This window comes from Ochotona curzoniae, unplaced genomic scaffold (assembly GCF_017591425.1).
Source record: "Ochotona curzoniae isolate NIBS_2020 unplaced genomic scaffold, NIBS_Ocur_1.0 contig_2193, whole genome shotgun sequence".
Classification (NCBI taxonomy): domain Eukaryota; kingdom Metazoa; phylum Chordata; class Mammalia; order Lagomorpha; family Ochotonidae; genus Ochotona; species Ochotona curzoniae.
In genome coordinates, this window is record NW_024465363.1 from 41,924 (window position 1) to 66,924 (window position 25,001).

Genomic DNA, 25,001 nt, shown 5'->3' on the forward strand with positions numbered 1-25,001 from the left:
GTCCAACAGCATGGATAAATGACACCAAAGTTTGGACAGTCTGTTCATTGATTATTATGAAACCTAACACCCTGCAGGCAGATTCTGAAACATCTAAAGCAGTAGGAACTGATCTGGAGCCCGCCTCTGCAAAACAGCATGCCTGCAGAGATTGTCAGTCTGCTGATGAGTTTCAAGAATGACCCCTACCACCCTTGCCTCCATATTCCAAGGACAAAAGAAATGCAAAAAGTAGCGCTCAGAACTTTGTGTTGAATCTCAAGCTTCCTCCTCGATTGAGGAGCATTAAAGAGAACATAGCAATGAATTTTGGGCAAATGATATACTAATCAAAAAATGTCATAATCCTGTGAATCCCTAGGTGGCCTGGACCTATATTGTTAAGGTAAAATGGGAAAGATTTCAGGTCCCAATATTTGAAGATGCAAAGATTAAATTAGTGTTAGGGCAAGTTAAATGACCTTTCCTATAAGTTCCAGAGGCAAACAACAACCTTGTTTGAAACATCTAGTTATTAAATGAGGATTGGAACTTGACGTAGATGATGCACAACCGGTAGTCCTGGTGAATTTCCTTAAGAGGAAAGGAAAACATATTGATCTCTCAGGATAAGTGAAAGAGGGCTAAAAATTATGCCTCTCAAAATTCAATGATCGAGGAAATAGTCCATAAGAGACAAAGCAAAGTGAATCTAACCTGATGGCCTCAATGCAACTGTCAACATACAATTGTATGTCTCATACAATACTTACTTTCTTCCAGTAAAGACACTTGATGGATCTTATAAGTTAACACAGCATTTGAAGTTTGTCAAGCAAATCATATAGGCTTGTGACCCTGTGGCACCCACTCCTGCGCCCTGCTCAGTGACTCCTGCTGATTGAAAATAGCTTAGCGTGATTGACTTGAGAATCGCTTACTAGACCTATCTGCTAAACCCAGAGAGTGGAGACCTCTAGCACTGAAAATAGGAAGACCATCAGTTGGACAGACAACACCAAGCCTGACAGATGGCATTAAGCACAAGGTAACTGAGCCATCCAACTTACATGGCCAAATTTTAAAGGAATATTTTAAGCAGGTAAGCTGCTGTCACTCTGTGCCTGAGCTCCAACTAATACACTGCGTGGATGACCTCTCAGTCTGATTTGTCATCTCCGGGAGGAAGTAGTTGAATGCATCGGTCGCCCACTATGGATTTGCTTGACTTGGATTTTGCAGATTGGGAGAATGCAGGCTTTAAAACATAAGCTTCGGGCCCGGCGCGGTGGCGCAAGTGGTTAAGGTCCTCCTTGTACGCCCGGGATTCCATATGGGCGCCGGTTCTAATCCCGGCAGCCCCGCTTCCCTTCCAGCTCCCTGCCTGTGGCCCGGGAAAGCAGCAGAGGATGGCCCAAGGCTTTGGGACCCTGCACCCGCATGGGAGACCCGGAAGAGGCTCCTGGCTTCGGATCGGCATAGCATCGACCGTTGCGCTCACTTGGGGAGTGAATCATCGGAGGGAAGATCTTCCTCTCTGTCTCTCCTCTCTCTTTCCAATGAGAAAATAATAAAAATAAATCTTTAAAAAAAAAAAAAACAACATAAGCTTCAAGTTATACTAAGGGAGGAAAAATATCCAGGACAGCTCATCAGTGAGCGAATGTGCTAATGGATCAGTGCTAATAGAATATCAGTTATTGCACATCTAACTTTGCCTAAAACCAAATTGGAGCTATGAATGTTATTAGGCCTAACAGAGCACCAACATTCTCAAGATACACACACTAAAACAAACAAACCAAAATTCTTTACCTCATACAGGAAAAACCCCAAGCCTTCCCAACAATACACAGGGGAGAATCAGGCAGCAGACATATTCAAACATGCCTCCACTACAGTCAGGTTCCTGGTCCCTCATTCACTGCTAAAGACACCTGCCTTCTTGGTCAGGGTGCATCAGGCTGCTACTCTTGGAGCCTTCACAGAAAAGGGACAGGACAGCCAGTAACTTTGGCATCAACACGTCTCAACCCTGATTCCAAAGGATGGCTTGATCTGCAAAAGCAATTGCCTTACTGGATGGACAAAGCAGAAGTGAACCTTGAGCGAGCACTCTCAGTGATGCAGCACATCAGTTCAGAAACATCTCAAACCAGAAACAAAAGAAGAATCCTAAAAGATGAGGCCATGCTTTGGAAGCTGTGATTTAGTCCTCACAAAAGCTGAATTTCCTTTTTAAAAGATTTTCTTATTTCGTTGAAAGAGTCAGAGGTAAACTGCCTAAATGGCCACAACTCCCAGAGCCAGGCCAGGCTGAAGCAGGGAGCCAGGAGCATCTTCTAGACCTCCCACGTGGGTGCAGGGGCCCAAGGGCTTGGGCCATCTTTTGCTGTTTTCCAAGACCAGTAGCAGAGAGCTGATGAGAAGTGACTTAGCTGGGCCTGAAACCAGTACCACAGCTGGAGGATTCACCATTGTGCTGGCCCCAACAATGGAATTTTATGTAAGGGGGAAAGTGTCAAGCTGTCCCTATATGCCCATGCTGGTTGAGACTCTAGAAGAATCAGAGCACAGCAGGCTAGCTGTGACAGAAGCTCCTTCCCATGAGAAAGTCAGACTGGGAAGGTGCAGCAGGAGCAGCAGAAGGACAAAGACAGTGTCACATACTTCCTGATGCTAACAGCCACTCAGAAGGGGGGAGGGACAGATTACACAGCAACTGGTCTGCTCTGACCTGGGGATTGCATACCCTCCATTAATTTCTTGAGGAACAAAAGAGGACAGTTTACACAGACTCCAGATCATCTGGGGGAGTAGGACACACTTTGGGACAATTCTGGACAGATGGGGACCTTATCAATGCTAAGGGGCAAGAAGTGATTAATAAATAATCAATCACAGTCTCTTGCTTACCACTGAAACAGCTGCGGTCTGTGCAAATTGTCACCAAAACAGAAATGCCCTTGAAGTTTTTAAAAGAATTTCCAGAAAGAACAAAAGAGGCAGTGGTTAAAATAGGGGGGCACCTAAACTAATGAAGACAACTGGCTACCCCTTCTGATGAGGAAACTCCTGGCTGTACTCCACAGAAGGAGCGGCAGAGCTGCTCAGGTGTCTGTAAGACAGCAGGTGCATGGGAATGCACACCATCATCAGCCAGGTATTTTCAGGGCTTGTAACTTGTCAAAATATAAATAAAAATGTAGTAATAGTAGTAATAAAACATAGCCAAGAGGGAAGGCCCTGAGGGCTGAAGCCCTCAAGGGATCCAGTAGACTTCACTGAAATGCCTAAATTAAGGAGGTTGAAATATTTCCTTGTCTATAGAGACTCAGAGGTGGACTATGTCAACCAAGAGACCTTGGAAAGATTTCTTCATCCCTGAACCTGCAAGATTGACAGAACTCCAAAACGATCAAAACCACTTGAGTAGAACCCTTTTGGCATGCCGCACATCAGGGACTTTGGGTGGCATCCCCATCTCCAGTGCTGAGCAGGTTGGGAGGAAAGCTGGGTGTGGATTCCCCTCTTCCCTCTCATGCTATAACAAAAGTATACACATTATGAAAAAGAAATTCAAGAAGACCTCAGACCACTTTAATGCCAGAGTACAAAATTGAAACCACACCAAATAGTATACAGGAAAAGAGGAAGGATTTGTGACAACTGTGTGTTTCATGAAACAGATTACTAAGTACTATGGTACTAGGCTGCAGTAACATGTAGGATGCAGGATTACAAACCCAAGGTAGGTCATCTGCTGAGCTTGCTGTGCAAACCATGCAGCACTTGTTACACTTGTAACATCCAACAATCCAATAATCTGTATTTGGTGTTCTTTTGTCTCAGTTCCTGGAGCCTCAATAACACCCCATGCACCTCCCCTTTCCCTGTCCTGGATCTGCTCAGCAACACCCACCTGCTGCAGGCAGAGACAGTGAGTTGATGAAGAAGAGCAGGCCAGTCTGTGTCTGGCAGCTGTAGTTCACAGACTGCTGATGTTGGAGACCCAGGTCAAGCTCTGCAGAGTGGGCAAAAGTCTGAGACCACGGTCGAGGCCTGTAGGTGAAGGGCCATGATTGGCAATGGTCCAAGGCCACAGGGCCATGGACTTCAGGATAGCCTTGAGACAGTTGCATTTCTATGCAGGTGTTTGTTCATCCTGAATGCAGCTTCAAAACTGAAAATACAGACAGAATCATTGCCCAGGTCAAAGAGGTTGGCAGAGCTGCAAATGTGCACGGAGCCCCCACAGCCCGCTGCCATTCAAGTCCCATGGGAGGGGGGCTGTGCCACCTGGGGGCTCTGACAGCAGGGGAACTGGGTGCAACAGGAGTCCCTGAGCTCCCTGTTGAACAGGAAGCACAAGACAGGGTTAATGCTGGCCTGAGGAAGGTGAGCCCCACAAGGCCATCAGGTAGGCCTGGGGTGCAGGGCTTCACCAGGACCCGCAGGTAGCTGGCCACAAAGTAGAGGCCCCAGAGAAGCACAAAGAGCAGCATGATGGTTTAGAACATCCTGCAGAGCCACTTCTCAGCCTTGAACTCCTCCAGCACAGGCAGGAAGTGCATGCCACAGCCAGATACCGCCACCAGGATGCCCATGAGTGCAGGTGGTGTAGGAAACCAACTGCCAGGGATGCCACTGGGCCGTTGTTCCAGGGCACACAGCAGATTGACCTAGTTGACACCTGGTCCAGTAAAGGTAGGAAGGCTGTGGCCAGTACCAGTGCCCAGGAGGCACACACCAGCATGGTGGTACACGGCCAGCCAGGCAGGCGCTCAGCTTAGAAGTGGTGGTGTGTCATGCCCATGTAGCGGGTGACACCCAGGCCAAGGAGTAGGAAGGCAGCATGTGAGTGGAAGAATGCTATCAGGAAGGAGAGCTGCCTGGTGCCAGCATGCCCAGCAGTGCCCCCTTGGTGGCCACAGCCCTGCGTGCAGCATGCACAACTGCCAGGAGGCAGGTGAGCATGCTCAGCCTGTCTGCCAGTCACAGGTCCAGCAGCAGGCAGTATGGGGTGCAGTGCAGCCTGCGCTTCATGACCAGCAGTACGAACAGCACATGGCCAGACAGGCTCATGCACAGCAGCAGGCTGAGCATGGCCAGCTTGAGGCCTAGTGCAGGTGCCACTGATCCTTTAGCTTGGCCTTGCCATCGTGCCCTCTTCTGGTGTGCGCAACACACTGGGGCTAACCCCAACCTTTCAGCTCTCTCTGGCTGCCCAGCCTACACTCAGGTGCCCCTGCTTCTGCCACTGCTGCTGGGCGGGCCCTGGGAGAGCTCCCAGCCTTAGCACCCTGCATGCTCCTTCTCTTCCTCCATGCTGCTGCCACTACTGGAGCAGCAGTGCCCCGTCACCTCTGCCAGAGTGTGCACAATGCCACCCAACACCATACTGTTCTTAACATCTTCACGTTGTAGATTTTTTGTTGTTGTTGTTGTTTTTGAAGATTGCAAATTCAGCATAACAGAGAGGAGGAAAGACAGAGAGGAAGAGTTTCCATCCAATGATTCATTGCCCAAGTAACCTCAATGTACGTAGCTGTACCAATCCAAAGCCACGAGCTTATTAAGAGTCTGCCATGGGCCAGGTGCCATGGTCTAGAGGCTAAAGTCCTCGCCTTGAACGCTCCAGCATCCCGTATGGGCACCATTTCTAATCCCAGCAGCTCTGCTTCCCATCCAGCTCCCTGCCTGTGGCCTGGGAAAGCAGTTGAGGATGGCCCAAACCTGGGGATGCTACACCCATGTGGGAGACCTGGAAGAAGTTCCTGGCTCCTGGCTTAGGATCTACGCAATACTGGCAGTTGTTGTCACTTGGGGAGTGAATCATCAGACAGAAGATCTTCCTCACTGTCTCTGCTCTTCTCTGTATATCTGACTTTGTAATAAAAATAAATTAAATCTTAAAAGCACATGCAAGGCCAGCACTTTAGCTGCTAGACCACTGCGCTGGACCCTCACTTTGTAATCTTTACCATCAGTTCCATAGGCTTAGACTTACGGGTAGGCCTTAGGCTTTAGGCTTATACTTATGGGTGGGCCTTAGACCATAGGCTTACTCTCAGGCTTTAGAGGTTATGGGTAGGCATTATGCCTTAGGCTAAGGCTTTAGTTGATGTGTAGGCGTTAAGTCTTAGGCTTAAATTTATGTGTAGAGTTTAGTCCACAGTCTTCGGCTTAGGCTTAAGGTTAGGCCTTAGGCTGTAGGCTTAGGTTTACACTTATAGCTAGGCCTTAAGCCTTAAGCTTTGAATTATAAGTAGGCTTTAGACCTTAGTCCTTTGGCCTAGGTTTAGGGTTAGGATTAGCCTTGCATGTAGGCCTTAGGCTTTGGGGGAGGAATTAGGCTTTATCCTTAGTCTTAGAATTAAGAGTAGGCCTTAGACCTTAGGCTTATTCATGGACCTTTGTCCTTAAACCTTATGCTTAGGTTTAGGGGTAGGCCTTGGGATTTAGTTTTAGCCTTTGTTTTAGGCTTACTCATAGGCCTTTGGCCTTAATCCACAGGCTTAGGCTTAGGGCAGGCTTAGGCTTACTTGTAGGCCTTAGGCCTTAGCCTTAGACTTCAGCTTAGAGGTAGACCTTAGATCTTAGGCTTAGATATATATGTAGGCTTTAGGCCTAGGCTTAGGCTTATGGGTAAGCTTTAGGCCTTTTGTCATCTTATGTTTATGGGTATGCCTTATGCTTTAGCTTTGGCTTAGGTTTACAGCAGGCCTTAGACTTAGTTTTAGCATTAGGTAGACCTTTGGTATTAGGCTTAGGCTGAGCACCTGGAGGAGCAGCCACCTTCTCCTGGCCATCCCTTGGCTGAGGGGCTTATTGTGGGTCACTCCAACTTGGCTGCAGCTCCCACTGCTTTGTGTGAGGGCTGAGTGTATGCTGGTTAAAATCAGAGTGGACTGCAACACCCATGGGTTCCAGTGGAAGATAGGGCTGGAAATAGAACCGATACTTAAAACCACCAGCATGTCCATAAGCTGACTGGGGCAACAGACTCAGATTGGCCCTGTATTGGCAGGTACACAAAAGAATCTGGACTGGGTAACACCTCAAAGTTTTTTTTTTTTATGATCTCCCCAATTGAACTCTCGGACTTGGAACTCTAACCCTGAAGCAAAGTACAGGTTCCATGTTCTGCCATGGAGTGCAAGTGCCACAGCCGAGACTCCTCAGAGGCTCAGACAGAGCAATAGAAAGCACAACCAGGTGCACATGAAGATATGGCAGTCTTCCAGAACCTGCTAGAGGACTTCTGGTACCACAACATGGGATGGAGGGCAGAACAAATCATTTAACCAACCCAGCCATATGCTAGCAGTGAAAATCTGGGCAGACACTCTAAGGTGGACTATGTCAACCAGTGGATCATAGTGACCTCATCTTGCTTGAAATGGCAAGACTGGCAGCAATTCGTAACTGTTGAACTATGGAAACAACTGGAGCAAGACCCTTGGAGCATGCCCCAAATCAGGGACCTGGGTTGGGTGGGAGACTGGGTGGGGCTTCTCCCTTTTTCTCCCCCTGTACCCTTGATACAGGAAAAATAAATGTGGAAATAAGAATCTTATAAACATCCCTGTAGCCTTTGAATCTTTGTGCCCTAACTAATCATGTAAAAATTGTCAAAAATTAAGAAAACAAAAAATATAAAAATAAAATCACTAGCTGTTAAAAAAAAAAAGACCCTGCCTGGACTGGACATCACAGTGACCGAAGTCCCTGCATGGACACGAACCCAGGAGCTGGGGACAAGCATTAGCATGACCCAGGAATGTGGTCCCTGAGTGGACACGATCTGAACGCAGGAGACAGAGGTGGACACAATCGAGGAGGTGGGCCAGACATGGACATGGCACAGGAGTTCAGGCCCTTCATGGACACGACCTGGGCAGTGGGCCAGGAGCCCCTGGACACCGTGCATGCAGGGCGCCAGTGAGCCCAGAGCCCAGCCGAGACCCTGATCATCTACCGTCCACCAACTCGCTGGTGGCCCATGGCACTTGATCAGCCTACCCCCTGGCCTCCCACTCCCTCAGGCAGAGTCTGCCGGGTCCTCAGACTGGACAATGGCCCCACCACCTTGCCCTCCTACCTGCCAGCCTGGGAGACCATAAACTGTCCACTCCATGACTCCTGCCTTGGAAGTGACCTAGGAGAGGCTGCAGTGGAGGGTGTGCCCCCTGGAGGCCTGGGGGAGAGGTGCAGGACTCCGAGATGTCCCTGAGGACCCTGTTTTCTTTATTTATTTTCATTACAAAGTCAGATATACAGAGAAGAGGAGAGACAGAGAAGATGATTTTCTGTCCGATATTTCACTCCCCAAGTGACCTGAACAGCCAGTGCTGCACAGATCCAAACCCAGGAGCCAGGAACTTCCCCAGGTCTCCCACATGGGTGCAGGGTCCCATCTTCGGGCTGTCCTCAACTGCTTTTCCAGGCAACAAGCAGGGAGCTGAATGGGAATCGGGACCACCAGGATTGGAACCAGTGCCAATATGGGATCCTGGTGCGTGAAAGGCAAGTACTATAAACTCTATGCTATCACCCTGTGCCCAGAAGTATTGTGGCAGGTGTCTGAAAGGTTCCTGCAAGAAGAAATGACCGTGGGCTTGCTTTAGCAAATAGCCCATTTTGAAGCATATTTTGGTTTTTTCAATTTTTAGCCTGTGGCCCATATAAGTATTTTTAGATCTATGAGGTTATAGGTTTGTCTAAATGTATATTAACCAGACCAGAGAAAATTTTCTTCTTGGTTAATGAACTGGAAGACTCTTTTGAAGGGGCACTGCTAATCTGTCAGCAACCCCTCCTTTCTTACCTGCAGGAACCCCATTTTTAATCATCTTCCCTGGCACTTAGCATTTCTGCTTTCAGAATTGCCTTCATCTCCCAGGTGTTCCTAGCGATCACCTGACCTTGATGGCCAAAGGCTGTTCTGTGACCAGAGCACTGGTGAATGGATTCAGTTATCCCATTGTCCATTCCAGGACTCACTCCCAGATTAAGACTATGTCAAGAATTAGAGGACAAATCTGTGTTCCAGCTCTTACTTTTCCTGAGAGAGGGCATGCTGCTTCTGCACTGGCTGTTTGCAGAAGCAGAGCTGATGGTGACTTAGGAATGGCAGCATTCCATCTGGGGTGCACAGTACCCTAAGGAAGGAGTTTGTGTTGCGGAGTGCAAGAACAATAACACTGACCCAAGTGTAGGATGTTAGCAAGAGTCTTGATTTCCCAAGCTTGGTGACAGCAGCTCCTGCTACACTCCAGCAGCCACTTCACCAAGCCGCTAAAGTCAGGCTTTTTAAGCTTTCCTCCTCAGGTCAGACTGAGAGCAATGCAGGAGAAACAAAGTTTCAGGTGAGCAGGGAGTTACCAGAGCCCAAAGTTACAATGCAGTAACCTACAGGAGGCAGGAGGCACCAGGTTTCTGGGCCCTGTGCAATGTTAATTAACCTGAGGAGCAGGTGCCATCAGTGGTGTCACCCCATTACAGTTTGCTTACTGTGCCTTCAGTGGACTTGGGCCTATACACCTGCTCATTAGTGTGCCTGATTTAGGGTCTCTGGATACATAAGCGCAGGTTAGAACTCCTCTGTCCAATGCCAGCCTTGCTCAGAGAATTGCCTGGGTGGCTGCCAACTCTTGCTTCAGGGGTTGTCCTTCAGGAATCCAGATGCATGTGAACTTGGAGGTTGGTGTTTGTTTGTTTGTTTTGTTTTGTTTTTGTTGTTGCTTTTTTTTTTTTTTTTTGCTTGGGCAGGCAGCTATGTGTGGAAATTGCTTTGACTTATAAAGGAGTTGTGAGATCCTAACATGTAACAGACTGTGAATTTCCCACGATGAGTTGGGGTTCCTAACTAACGTCACTGGCAGAGGAACTCAAATCCTTTTGTTCTTCAGACTTTCTCATCAAACTCTCCACTTTTCTGTTTTTCTAATGTCTGCAAACTCTACCTACTTTGGATGCCGTCAGCACCCCTACAGAGGGACAAACGTGATGATTTCAGAGCAGAAAGAGGCCAAAATACTGCAGCATTGATGAGGCTGGATTTAGACAAGTGATGTTTATACATACATCCAAATTAGAAGAGAAAACATATTTTCTTAGATTTGAAACACTCAACTTGATGTAAAGCAGAAATAAAAACAAAAAAAACTGCTACAAAATTGAATGCAAAACAACAGAAAAACAAAACATGAGAAACAAGATTGAAAGCATTGAGACGATCCAGGATGAGCTGAGCCGCTGATGAGCAAAGCTGGCATTCTTCACCATGAAGCCGGGATAGTCACAGTGTGCTAATTCCCACTGTCTGACAGACAATACAAAGGCCTGAAAATCCCAGGAGGCAAGACACTGTTACCTACATGCAGAAGAATGATTGGTGAGTGCATTCAGCTCCATGAATGTGAGAGATAATAGGCAGAACTGGACACAGTAATAGCTATACCAGTAGGTACATCTGTTGCATAGAAAGTAGACATGTAACTAAACAGAAACTTAGAAACAGACTAACCTGGGCTGTGGGAAGTCCCAGTAGCCTAGAAAGAGCTAAAGTCCTTGCCTTGAAAGCACCTGGATACTAGATGGGTGCCTCTGCTAATTCCAGTGGCTCCACTTCCCATCCAGCTCCCTACTTGTGGCCTGGAAAAGCAGTCAACCATGGCCCAAAGCCCTGGGACACTGCAACCACGTGGGAGACCTGTAAGAGGCTACTGGCACCTGGCTTCTGATCAGCTCAGCTCAAGCCATTGCAAACACTTGAGGAGTGAATCAATGGCTGAAAATTCTTCCACTCTGTCATTCCTCCTCTGACTATATCTGACATTCCAAAGAAAATAAATCAATCTTACAAAGAAGCTTTAAGAATGTTGCTTGTGGCTACTGTCCTCATTTTGCTCACACCAGGATCCCACATGGGTGCCAGTTCTAATCCTGGTGGCCCTGCTTCCCATTCAGCTCCCTGCCTGTGGCCTGGGAAAGCAGTTGAGGGCAGCCCAAAGCCATGGGACTCCCACCCATGTGGGAGACCCGAAAAGGCTCCTGAAGCCTGGTTTGGATGGGCACAGCTCCAGCAGTTTCGACACTTCGGTGGGGGGTGAATCAATGGATGCAAAATCTCCCTCTCTGTCTCTCGTCGCTGTAAATCTGACTTTCCATTGTTTCCTGGGGAACATCAAGAGAGCAATATAACCCCGAGCAGGAATACAAACCCAAGAAGGAAGCAAATGTGAGATGAAAATATATTATTTTTGGAGTTTCAATGGCTGCCAAATCCTAAAATTTGAGGATAATTTTAAATCTACAGGATGAAAATACTCAATAAATTCCTAGTTCATCTCTCTCTCTTTCTCCCTCCCTCTCTCTCATACACACAAACACACACCATACAGAAAAACAAAAAGTCACATATTATTAAAATTACCTAAAGTCAACAGTGACAAACTTTAATAAGGGCAAGTATTTGACAAAAGAGTTAAAATTCTATATGCATTAGTAGAGTGGACTCTGATCCTGGTACTTGGACAAAACAATTTCAAGGCTTTTGAGTAAAAGCTCAATAGTAGGATTATATGACTATGTTAAATTTCATTTCTAGTTTTTAAATTAAGTTCCAAATTTTTCCACACTAACTAAACCAATTAATATTTCCATCAATAGTATGTAAAGATTGCTTCTTAGCAAAATCCTCACCAGCGTATGTTACTACTACCTATATTGTTTTTCACAGTGAGAAAGTGTATTTACAAGTTGAGGAAGTCACACACACAAAAACATTTTAGAAGATTTTCTTCTGTGCTTATGATCTATATATGTAGTAACTCAGAACTATTTATTTTCATCTAACCGTGCTAGAACCTCAGAAATTTTTTATCCTATGTATATGCAACCTATTACTCATGAATCTACTTGATCATTTCCTCCCTCCCGACTTTCCGAGGTAACATTTTTGAGGATTTTGTTATTTTCATTCTTCTGTGCTTACCTTATTTCAAGAACATAGTTCCCTCTGGGTGCATCAATTTTATTGCAAATAATAAGGCTGCTTTTTTATGGCTGAGTAGTATTCCGCAATAGAAATTATATAAAATATGGGGTAATATTATATAACTCACATATATTATTATACACAATTACATGTGAATATGTAATACAGTTCTATATAATAGAGTATACAATATAATCATCATTATGTAATTAATGTAATATATTACTAACAGGTAACTATAATATTGTTAGCAGATAAATTTTATTTCCCTTCAGTATATACATTGATGGTGATTTTGGGGAGATCAACCTGACTGTAAGCCTAATCCTCATTTGCATTGTGTCATATCCTTGCTTTTGAGAGACTGACACATGCAATTTTCTTATGTGCAAGGTATAGTTTTCTCTGTTTAATTCAATCCTCTGTCTCCTACAAGTCCTTATGTCAAAACAAGGCCTGAAAAATAAGTTCACAATAGAGTTACATTTGGACAAATCAAGTCAACATAGGCAATCACCTGTGGCAGCCCTCTATCCCTTTAAATACTGACTGAGCCCCCTGGGCTGAGTGATGTCACCAGGACATCCTAGAATTCCGAGGTCTTCGTTGTGATTTGAATCATAACAGTTCTGCTGCTGTACTGCGTACCAGGCAGGACAGTGCTTGGGAGCCGCGAGCGTCTCCTGTGATTTGGTGTCCTCGGATTTTCATATTCGGTCTTTTCTTGATACCATCAACTACCTGACAGTAGAGTTACAGGTAGAAAGCTTAGCCTTTTTGAGTAACTCTTTAAAGAGTTGAACCATGGAGCAGAGAGAGAAAAGGAAACATCTGGAGCGTGAGTACAGTCCTCCAGCTGTAAAGAAATCAAGAGGTACGTGGAGAAGTGTGGTTTTTGGAATGTGGTAACCAAGAATGCCCTCCGCCAGGGGTAAGAGTAGGTCCCTAGTAATAGTGGAGAAGATAGTTTAGGCAGGTGACTGGGACAGTGAAGTGAGGAAACAGGGAGTGAGGAGGAGCTGTCTATTCGTGGCTCTTTCTGAGGGCCCAGCTCGCTTTCAGGTGTCCCAGGTACAAGGTCTATGTTGTTTACACAAAGTTCAGCCTGGCCCGAGTTTGGCCATTGGCAGCCAATTGGGGAGTGAACTGATGGATTAACGATCATCTTTTTCTTTGTAACTCTGATTTCAAGATCAATATTTTTCAGATGGTTATGGATAAGTATAAGCATGTAAAACGTATTCCTTACTAAGGCGTAAGAAAGATGTTCAAGCATCAACATAAACTCATAAAGAATTGTTTCTTTACTAAGGGATAAAAACAAATTATTTGCTTTAGTCTGTGCAAATGTAAATTGGATCTTTTAGGTTAATGTAAGACATAAAATAGGATGGGGCCAGTACACTGGCTCAGTGGATAAATCCTCACCATGTAAACATTATGATCCCTTATTGTTGCTGGTTTGTCTCCCGGCTGGTCCACTTCCCATTTTGGCTTCCTTTTTGTGGCCTGGGACTGTAGTGGAGGATAACCCAAAGACTTGGGACCCATATGGGAGACCTGGAAAAAGCTCCTGGGTTCAGATCAGCTCAGTCCTGGCTGTTGTGGCCACTTGGGGAATGTAACAATAGTTGGAAGACCTTTTTGTCTCTCCTCTCTGTGCATGTCTTTCCAATAAGGATGAATAAATCTTAAATAAAAGGGGAAACAAACATACATAGTCCCATTTAGTTACATTGATTACATGGGAAGTGGGGTTTGACTAGGGAAATATAGGCAATTGGCAGTTATGGTTACCATGGAACCTAACCAAAAACAAACAACTCATTAGACAGGGTAACTGCTCAGTGGGGGGAGCTGCAGACTGAAGCCAACTGCAACATTCAAAACTCTAATTCATATAACATAGGAGTATTTGATATTTTCAACAAAATTTTGAGTTTTCCATATTCTGATGCTCACTTTGTGAGGGTATCAAGAGTGAATGACTTTATTTCAACTTCACTAAGATTAGGGCATATTAAAAGATGTCATTGAGTATAAACAATGAGACCTGTAGAGCAAGGGTCATAACTTAGATGCTGTACACACAACTATACATGCATAAGATGCATGAGTAAGAGGGACAGAAGTGTGATATTGAATATATTTGTTTACATGCTGTCTACCCATTGTGATTATTTGACTCTCAAAAATGCCATTAGAAATTAGGCAATGATACTTTATACATGATTGATCTATTTCTTTTCTCTATAAGAATTCAGGGTTTATGTGCGGGTCAAGTGGGCACATTTCCTCCATATGATACTTTATAAGCCATCAGAACTGATTCACAGCATCATCCCAAAACAGGAGAAATGCTTCTGTAATAGGAGTGCTAAGGTTTTCAACAGTATATAGACTTTATTTTCTGAACTAATAGGCATGCCTGTTCTCAACATTTAGCATGTGATATTCAGAATATGTATAAGTTAAAGAAATGAAAGAAATACATTGTTCATCGAATGACTGTTATTCCATTCTCCATCAATCACAGATTTACAGAAGAGGGAGTCACCACCTGGGAGCGTTTTGGATGACAAGATCCTGGTCCAAGAGGAAGAAGATCCATCTGGCAAGTTGCAGTGCTACACCCGTGACTCCAGTGTGTGCACGCCTTATGATGTTGGTAAGGAGGCAGGATGCTCAGATAAATCAGGGCAACGGGAGGGGAAGCAGATCTGTAGCCACTAAGTTGATCAACATTTCTCAGAGAAACTCAATGACAGCAATATATGTATAAGGTGCAATTTCCAAGATGAACTGTAGTACTGTCAAGCGGGGTTATCTACATTTTTTAAGATTAAGGTGACACAATAAAAATGTAGAACCATTAGTGGAGTAAATCTGTTCAGCAAAAATACATTCAGGGGAATGAAGATCAGGAACCCACTCTGTGCAAAGAGCTTAGTAGGTATGAGATTGAATACTAAAACACCTCTACAAATAAGTGCACTTGTACTGACAATAGTAGATTAAATTAAAGGAATGTGTGCACTTGGTCATCAAGTTCAAGTGAACTACATAGCCCAACCATGATTGGCTTCACTTTCCCTCAAATATGTGCAAATGCTTCCCAAAGAAAGGCTAATATTGATGTCTTGAGGGAAGGACAAATAAGGGCCATTCCTTAGGAATAGGACACAGCCCCTCAGTACAGAGTCACCACATTTGATGTGATCATAACCTCCCCAGCAAACTGAACACCTGCCCACATGTTCTACTGCTTCTCCCCAGCAACCCAATTTCTCCTCCTGTTAATTTGCTCTTTCAAATTAAGTAGGAGTAATTATTACAAAGCGTGTACTCCATGCCTTTCCCATACACCATTTCTCCCATGGAAAAGGAAGCTCATCATGGATATCAGACTTTATTAACTGACTTCATCTTCTGTTTGGGCAAGCTTCCCACTTTTCAATATTCTGTCAACATCCTCAGCAAAGTCACATAACAGATACTCAATCCTAGGATTTCCACCACATACACAATTTTAACAACTTCTCTTATCGGTAGCAATTTGCATGGTTCAGCTAAGTGTGAGAGCAAGTCACATGATGGGTGGTGGACAGGGAGGAGACAGTAATGCCTGAAGCAAAACAGCCACTTAGTATGCTCATTTTAGAATAGACACAGTTAAGCCATGACACAATGTGTTTTCTTGTAATTTCAACAAGATGTGCCTGAGCCATGTGAGGTCGTGGAGATTGAAACCTGCAGCCAGGCACCAGGAGACAGTGATTCCAGCTCCAAATCAGTCTCCTCTAAAAGCACATCCAGAAATTCTAATGAAGAAGGTAAGGCAGATGCAAATGGAATGTCTGAAAAAACATAGGCTATTCAGTTAATATCCAGGATAGCCCCTAATTACCTCACACTTACTTCAGTTACACAAAAGAGCTTCAGGAAAGAGTAAGACTGAAGCCTTGGGGTGGGACAAACAGACAATGTGTTCCCAAGAAAGAGCACAGTCCTTCAGCACAACATTGTCCCAAGTGAGCCCTGGGAGAGCTGGCTGCATTGGCTGAGAGTGCCAACAGGTGTATGGAAACTTGGCTGGAATTTCCCCATGCAGACTGGTGCACACTCATGTTCAGAGATCTCTACAGGCCCCATCATCTCAGACCAAGATGACTATTTCTCCTTTCTTTTAGCTGTTTTTTTTCACTACACTTCTCATGCCAGTGTGCCTCTTATTCCTTTCTGTAGACTCATTACATGGGTACATCTTATATCATCCCCCTTGCAAACAGACTTTCAGGCCTAACCTGTTACTGACTAATCCCTTGAATACCTTTCACACACTCACAGGACACCTATCTTAACTAGCCCTGGGACTAGACGAAACTAAAGAAAACACTTGCAATTTGAGAGAATTAAGTTTCTGAGGTAGCCTTTCTCTTATGTCGCCACATTCACAATATCTGCAGGCTTTCAGAGCTGCATGACTTGAGAGTCATGTGTACTTTCTATGACACTCTGTCTACTCTCTCAGACAGCAGCAAAGCTTGGAACCATGCCTGCTCTTGCTCAGCTGTGCTGCACATTAAACAGTGCACACACACACACTACCTTTTACTAACATGAGAAATATATACTGAGTGTGTACAAGATCACAGAATCATCTCTAGCAGATATACCATGTCCCTATTGTCACATACAAGCCTTACCAATTCCATTTCATACAGAACATATCATTTGAAGACACCTATAAGTGTAGAATCACATTTTTGCACACACCCATCACACACATCCCATGCACAGGGATACTCAGAGTGCCCCAGAAACACTACACCTTTATGCAAACTTAATCACATTTTCTAATGGCTGAAACTTTCCTTCTTAGAAATGCATCAAAGCCAGAAGGAAGATCTCGGTGTTAGACCCTCTGACAAGCCTTTGCCCCAGGATGTGGGACAGAAGAGCTCCACTACCTGGAATGATATGTGCTTTCATGTGCACTTAGCCAATGAGCCCTGCTCAGATGAATTACACATGAGAAAGGAGCGGGCCATGAAAATCTATTACATGTATGTCAAAAGGCAGAGAGAGGCCAACACTGTATATAACACACAGGAAGGCTTGTTGCCTCCCAAGAAGAGGGCAAGAGTGCAAGAACTGAGCTGCATTGGCAAAGTCCCTTCGGAGGCCAGCTCTTCTTCTGTGATTACAGAAGATATGATCATCGACAATGAGGCCAGCTGTGACACCACAGATGAAGACGATTTTGAGTCTGAGGGCCCAGCAGAGCTTCTAGCCCTGGAGGAGAAGCCCAGAATAAAGACCCCTGAGTGGCTCTTGTGGCCAGAGCATGGCTTTCAATGCATGGCCTGCTGCCGAGTGTTCCCCAGCCTGGACATCCTGGAGGAACATGTAAAGAATGGAGTCAAGGAGGGCTTCAGTTGCCGCATTTTTCATCTGGCCTTTGCCTGGATGAAATCCAAAAAAGAATAAAGAAGGCGGCAAAGAAAAGGAGAACACAGAAAAACCAGGCAGAGTACACCTATGTATGCAAGGCAGAAATGTTTATACATGAGGAAAACATCAAGCAAATAAGCAAAGTGCTTTCAGCCTGTGAGAAAGAGGACAGGCAGTAGCCTCACTGTGCTGACACAGCTGCATCCACTCCAAGCAGCTGGAAGACCTGCTTTTCATTGCACAAACCTACCAGCTAGTGACCCACAGGACCATGGAACCCTGGCAGATGCCATGTGCAATTCTCTACAGAGAGAAAGAAAGGTAGGCAGACCCTAACATCAAGACACTATGCCCTCCCAGCAGTAACAAACACCCTGATGTTACCACCAGCCCAGGTGAGAGGAAACTCACACTCTGGAAACACAGACCGCTGTCATCTGCAATTAAAACAGGTGAGAGTTCACAGGTAGGAAAGCATCCCCAAATACTCAGCAGTCATGGTTTGAGACAAGTGGGATCAGTAGGATATCTGCTTGGTTGACAACACTAGAGCCAGTGTCCTGTCCAGGTCCTGCCAGGGAGTTGCAGCAAAGGCTATTTTAGCAGCTCAGCGAAACAGAGCAGCCTACACTCTCTTTCTTAAATGAGGCAATATTTGGAGTAGTCACACCTGCTTTAGCAACAGTCCTTGGCTGTGAAGAGCAAGACAGACGAGAGGGCTCTCTGACCCTGAGGAAGCGTGCATGTGTGCACCAAGCATGGGGCAACCCCTTTCCTGAAGGTAAGGCCTCAGGCTCTGTTCTCAGAAGTTCATGCCCAGGAGCAGCTGAATAAGAATCTATGACCCCTTCAAGACCCAACACAAGTAGGATCTTTATTTGTTTCTTGGAGAAACTTTCCATGACATAAGCTAAGATTGAGGAATGAAGCTTCTTTCCTCAGGGTGGGCAGGGGTCAGAGGACAGAGAGGCACAGGGGCTCTTTGCCAGGCAGCTTTGTTCATGATTTTCATCCTGGGGGTGGGGGCACATGTATTCATCCTCACAATGCTTATAGATACTTTCTGTTACAGAATGAAGTATTCTGTCATGAAACAGCAGCGAAGACACTTGGAATGCAAACACCACTGCAAAGAGTTTGCAAAACCAGCTTTGTACTGCAACAAATGTGTATTGGGTTAGCTGGTTGTCAAACAAGGAGCTTTTGATCCATATTCTGAATGCTGTTGATAGAATGGGGAAAAAGAGTCTTGAATTCCTTGATCATGCTGGGGATTCTGAAAGAGACTAAGTCCTAGTCATGTCAATATCTTAGACTGCCTTCCTCAGAGAACTGATAGTCTTCTTTGTTTTGATTTTCTTGTAGTGCTACAGGTTCACTGGCCTGCATCAAAGGTGACTGTTACTACCTAAGACAGCCTTCTTCACACCCTGACAGCATCACGTGAGGACTGCTCTCCAGAAAGAAGCGAAAGATCCTTCTCAGCAACTCCCCAATTCATTGGTGAAACTCTGGTGCCAACAGGAAGGAGAATATCCAGGCATTAGAAGCCCCTAGGTACTGTGAAAATACATCCTCCTGAGGTATCTGCCTGCCAACCCCTCAGGAGGCCATGGCACAACTGATGACATCTTAGAGACTGTCTTGTGGAGACACACCAGGACACATAGGACATAGATGAAGATCATGGGAAGTGAACTTTACATTTGCAGAATCCTGGTAACAGCTCAGCAGGAATTTGGGATGGAGATTGCTCACCTCACTGAACATTTAGGATATCCTTGTTTATCTTCCCATTGAGCCCTCTACCTTAAGACCATTTCATTTCATGTGCGCTTGAACACCTAGTGCAAAAGCTCATGCCCCAGAACAGATACTGCTCTCTGTCCTCGCCTTCACTACCTCTCCTTCTCCCCTCACCCACAGGCACACCACTATGTGCTTGATGCAGAAAGCAAAATCATCTAGGACCTGAAGGATGCAAACTGTAACATCCAATCACTGAGTTCCATTTACTCTTTGTGTTCTTCAGCAACAATTTGATACATGCTTCTGCATCCTTTTTAGCACAGACCTTATCTCACATTCCTCCTAATATTCTTATCGGTACATTGTCTGGCCAAGGACCAAGATTTATTATCAGAAGAGGGAAATCAGATGCTATATGGATGAAACCAAAAGCAACTGGCACCTAGTCCTTGGCTCTTCTGAGCAATGCACGCACAGGGGAACAAGTGCTGCTTCTGCACTCGTAATGGAAAGATGGAACACATCATCAACCACTCAAGACACTCAAATCTATGGCTCTCTCTCCTTTCTTTAAACTGTTCTTTTCATGACACTTCTCATGCCCTGTGCCTCTTTTCCTTTCTGTTGTCTCATTACATGGGTACATCTTATAACATCCCCCTTGCAAACAGACTTTCAGGCCTAACCTGTTACTGACTAATCCCTTGAATACCTTTCACACACTCACAGGACACCTATCTTAACCAGCCCTGGGACTAGACGAAATTAAGGAAAACACTTGCAATTTGAGAGAATTAAGTTTCTGAGGTAGCCTTTCTCTTATGTCGCCACATTCACAATATCTGCAGGCTTTCAGAGCTGCATGACTTGAGAGTCATGTGTACTTCCTATGACACTGTCTACTCTCGCAGACAGCAGCAAAGCTAGCAACCATGCCTGTTCTTGCTCAGCTGTGCTGCACATTAAACAGTGCACACACACACACCCACACACACACGACACTACTTTTTACTAACACTAGAAAAATATACTGAGTTTGTACAAGATCACAGAATCATCTCTAGCAGATATACCATGTCCCTATTGTCACATACAAGTCTTACCAATTCCATCTCATATAGTATGTATCATTTGAAGACACAAGTGAAGCAGCACATTTGTGATTATCAGAAGAGGGAAATCAGATGCTATATGGGTGGGACCAAAAGCAACTACAAACTACTCCTTGGCTCTCCTGAGCAACGCACATGTAGGTGAACAGGTGCTGCTTCTGCAGTCACAGTGGATGGAACTAAAATCTAAGTCCAAGCATGTGTCCCTCCAACCATGTTTCCATTTCAAGCTTAGACACCTAGGATCGTAAAAGCTAAATATTTTTTTTTTTTTGGAATATCTCATTGCATGTTTCATTTGTTCGCTATTTCTTATTTCACTCTGTGTTCACAAACAAAAAGTGCCAATTCTCACCTGCACAAATCTATAGAATGGACTAGAAATGGTAATAACTTAGCTTTCAAATGATGGTTTAGCTTTTACCCTTTTAAAATTAGTAAAGATTGAGACTGGCAGATGGGCATCTGTGGGGATACATACATTTGGTTATCTTGAATTGACTGATCATGTGTTCCTTCCTTCCTTCCTCATATTTGTGTGTATGAGAAGAGTAAATGAACCCGTGTGTGAGAGCTCATCAGGGATGAGAGGTGGACTGCTCTTGCTTTTGCTTTTGTCTGCCTACTGGCTTTCCCCTCTTCTTTCATACAAATACCTCCACTGCAGCTCTGTGCATGGGCAAGTGAGCCGTCCAAAGAGTGAGGTCTGTTCTCCACTTGGCTACTGGGACTGACCTAGAGGTAAACGTCTGCCTGTGTCAGACCAATCCAAGCTGTATAGTGACATTCAGAAAAAAAAAATTACTACATCTATAAAAGCCAAAAAAAAAAAAAAAAAAAAAAAAAACACAGAACAAGCAGTCCTGCTGAGGCTGTGGGCTTTTGCTTTGGGTTACCTTTAGTCTCTGAGTTTCACGGTTCTCTGCTGCTGAACTTGAGTCAACCCTCTTTTCTCATTTGCCCGGATATGATAACTGCTGCTGCATTTTGCTAAGCATCCTACTAAACATCTATGTTGGACCAATCTATACTACATCTTTTATGATACAGAGGAGAGAGAGATTTTGCTGGTTTTTCCTAAGTCATCATCTGCCACTTGCATTGAGTTTCAACAATTCTCTGCCCTTGCAGTTTCTCCAATTACTCTTTTTTTGAAATATCTCATTGTTTTGCTACTTGAATTTACTTCACTTTCAGTAAACTGTCATGTTGTGTCTGTTATCCTGAGTCCTTTACTGTTGTTACTTATGCACATTAGCTTTAACATGGTAATTTCTTTCATTTTAACATCACTGAAAGCCTATATTCTACAAAGTACAGCAAAGTGAATTCCTTACATATTATGCTAAAGCATTTGGGTTTTCTTGAGCCTTAACTGAGTAGGGATTTAAGAGTCAAGATAGTTCAACATCTAAATAAAAAGATGTGGTTTCAATACAGTTGAGCTGGGGTTAAATTGCTTTAAGAAGAGCTAGATCTCTTAATGTGAAAGCTAATAGTATAATGTATGATATTTAAATAATACAGTGATAAATGTTTGAGGCAGTTTTTGTGAGTGCAATAACACAAAGAATAGCTCACAATGTGGTCCCTGATATCCATAGCTATTCAGCACATTTTTAAAAAATTTTTACTTGTGTTTCACATGCTGTGTCTGTCATCTAATGACTTCTGAATTACAGAGGATGAGATTAGCATTCAGAACAGTGAAACATCTTAAATGCAAACTCCAGTGTGGCTCTACTCTGTCACACTCTAGACATTCATGACACTTTTATCTCAATGTGACACATACATCATGCCTAGACATATTTTAAACCCAAGTTGGGCTCTGCTGAATAGTAACAACACCTGTGTTGATGGGCTACTGTGTGACATTTCAGTACATGTACACAGCATGCACTGATAGATCAAATAAGAGTAAATGGAAATTTTCCCTTTGACAACAGTTTCTGGTTCAAGGCTTAGAGCCAAAGAATTTCTGCTCAAAAATTTTATAGATGTTATTGTGAACTAAAATGTTTCCACTATGCTATATAACACTAGGAACTAACCTTTTAATTTGATTCCGATTTGATATTTATAATCCAAAATTCATCTATGCCTCCCATCCCTCCCAGCCTCTACAAAATCACAAGTCTCTATTCATCTTGAGGCCTTCATTATTTTATTTGATATGTATTTATTTTGAAATGTTACATAGGTGAATGGATTGCAGACACATACAAGCCTCTGGGCAGGATGGGAAGCGATGTGGAGGTAGAACACAGATGAGACAGAAGACCCTGCCTTGGACCCTGCCCAGGAAAATGGCTCAGTAGCTAAAATTCTCACCTTACTAGTACCAGGATCCCCAATGGGCACTGATTTCTGTCCTGGCTTCTCCCCTTCCCATTCAGCTCTTTCCTTGTGGCCTAGTTAAACTTGGGACCTCCTCACTCACATGGGATTCCCAGAACAAGCTCTGGGATCCTGGCTTCAGATCAGCTCTGCTCTAGCTGTTGCAACCACTTTGGGAGTGATTCAGTGGATACAAGATTTTTGTCCCTGTCCCTTCTTCTCTCTTTCCCTCTGCCTTTCCATAAAAATAAACATAAATCTGGGCCAGGCACAGTGGCCTAGCAGCTAAAATCCTTGGCTTGAATGCACCAGGATCCCATATGGGCACTGATTCTACTCCTGGCAGCTCCACTTCCCATCCGACTTCTGCTTGTGGCCTGGGAAAGCAGTTGAGGATGGCCCAAAGCCTTGGGACCCTGCACTCAGTGGGAGACCTGGAGGAGATTCCTGGCTTCAAACTGGTGCAGAACTGGCCTTTGCATCAATTGGGGAGTAATTAATATGACCCCAGCAAGTGCCACAGCTTAGCAGGAATGTCCCCAAAGATCCCCTATCAGAACTACTCTCAGTCCAATTGTTGCACATTCTGATTGGTGCTGTAGCCCAGCTCGGCTGGGCCCAATCTCAACCCCATCATTCATTGGTAGGTCCTGTGGTCTAGCAGCAATCCCAAAGAACCTAACCAGCCCAAGAATGGCTCTCCTGAGCAGCATCACGTGCTGCAACCAAGCCTGGCCTGGTCTCCCCAAGCCCCAGGTCTTGCATTTATAGGCAGGTGCTTTGGCCTGACCCAGGGTGGCCTTCTGAATTGCCCCTTCTGGTCCACTTCATCTCAGCTCCCTTGATTAACAATGGGTTTTGCAGCTGGGTTCATGAAAGTCCCCAGTTGCCCATTCCTGCTTGCTCTAGTCCCTGAGCCTCTAGCAATGCATGTTTTTCTTCCATATGTGCTCATGGTGGTAACTTGGTGTATGAGTGGCCCTGGCTGGCATGCACTCATGGTGGCATTGAAAGCAATCTGTTCTTTTTCCACAGCTCCTTGAAAAAATAACAGAAATATACATAGGCAACTGTTCTGGACACAAGTATAGTTAATGCAGAGTTGGTAACAACCAGGCCCAGAATGACCACCAGCTTTTGGATCATTTTCTCCCAGCAGTGTAACACTTGTCCATCTACAAGGCAGCCTACAGTTGGAATATACTGAGTTCTAAGGGAAGACCTGTGGTTTTAAATTTGTTGATCTTTCTATGTCTTTGTATGTGCTGCTGAAGCGAGCACAATCTTTCTATATTTGGACTGTTTCACTTAACATGATGTTGGTCAGTTTCTCATGCTGCTACATGTTAAAGGATTTCTTATATTATCATCACCAAATATGCCATTATGTATTGTGATCAGGTTTTCATTTTGTATTCAATTTATTTTTAATTGAAAGTGTATGTGAAAGGCAGAACATCCAAGGGCATGAGGAAGAGGCGGGGAGAAGGCAGGGAGGCAGAGAGGCAGAGAGGGAGCAAGTGAGAGGAGGAAGACTTTTTCATCTGTGGATTCACTCCCCAAGTGACTGCAACAGACAGGCAGGAGCAAGTGGTAATCAGGGGCCAGAACTCCATCCAGTTCTCCTACAGAGGTCTCAGGGACTCAGGCGCTTCACCCATCAAATGCTAACTTCCCCCAAGTACATCATCAAGAAACTGCATTGTGAATAAAACAGCCAGATCTTGAATCACTGCAGCTGGAGATATTATTGGTAGTTTATTTTTAAATATATTTTAAAGTTAGAGGAACTGAGAGTGTAAGAGTCAAAAAGCTATCTTCCATCCATTGGCTCACTCCTCAGTTAGCTGTAAGGGCCAGGACTGGGACAGGTTGCATCCAGGAGGCAGGAGCTTGCTCCCACATGGGTGCAGGAACCCAGGAAATTACCCATATCACTCCCCGCTACACCAGCAGGGAGTTGGATCAGAAGTGGAGTTGCAAGGAGTAGAAATAATGTAAACATGGGATGCTATTGTTGCAGTTGGCAGCATCATGTGCAGTACCGCAATACTGGCCCTAACTTGAACTTCACTTTGATCTGCGACAACACCTGCCTTGCATTCTTAGGAACAATAGGTGTTTTCACTTCTTGGTTTGTGTGAACAGTGCTGTAATAAGTATGACAGAGCAAATATCAACTTGCTACAATATGTCATGTATTTTGCTGGATCATATACCCATTCCATTCCCAGTGTTTGATGGGATTTCCGTACTAATTCCCACAGTGACTGTACCAGTGCACATTCCCACCTACAGTGTGTGACAGTTCTCTCTCCACATTGCCACCAGCATTTGGTTTTGCTGACAGCTATTTTGACTTT

The 25,001-nt window shown here is 44.6% G+C and overlaps 1 protein-coding gene and 1 pseudogene across 1 annotated transcript; one reads left to right on the forward strand and one right to left on the reverse strand.

The window, feature by feature from the left end:
- Positions 1-4,490: 4,490 nt before the first annotated feature.
- Positions 4,491-12,694, reverse strand: LOC121150541 (annotated as a pseudogene).
- Positions 12,695-12,787: 93 nt separating this feature from the next.
- On the forward strand, positions 12,788-17,473 carry LOC121150542 (protein FAM170A-like). Its single transcript, XM_040971471.1, has 4 exons — positions 12,788-12,857; positions 14,520-14,651; positions 15,697-15,816; positions 16,866-17,473. The coding sequence occupies exons 1-4, from the start codon at positions 12,788-12,790 to the stop codon at positions 17,471-17,473; spliced, it is 930 nt and encodes a 309-aa protein (XP_040827405.1).
- Positions 17,474-25,001: the final 7,528 nt, after the last annotated feature.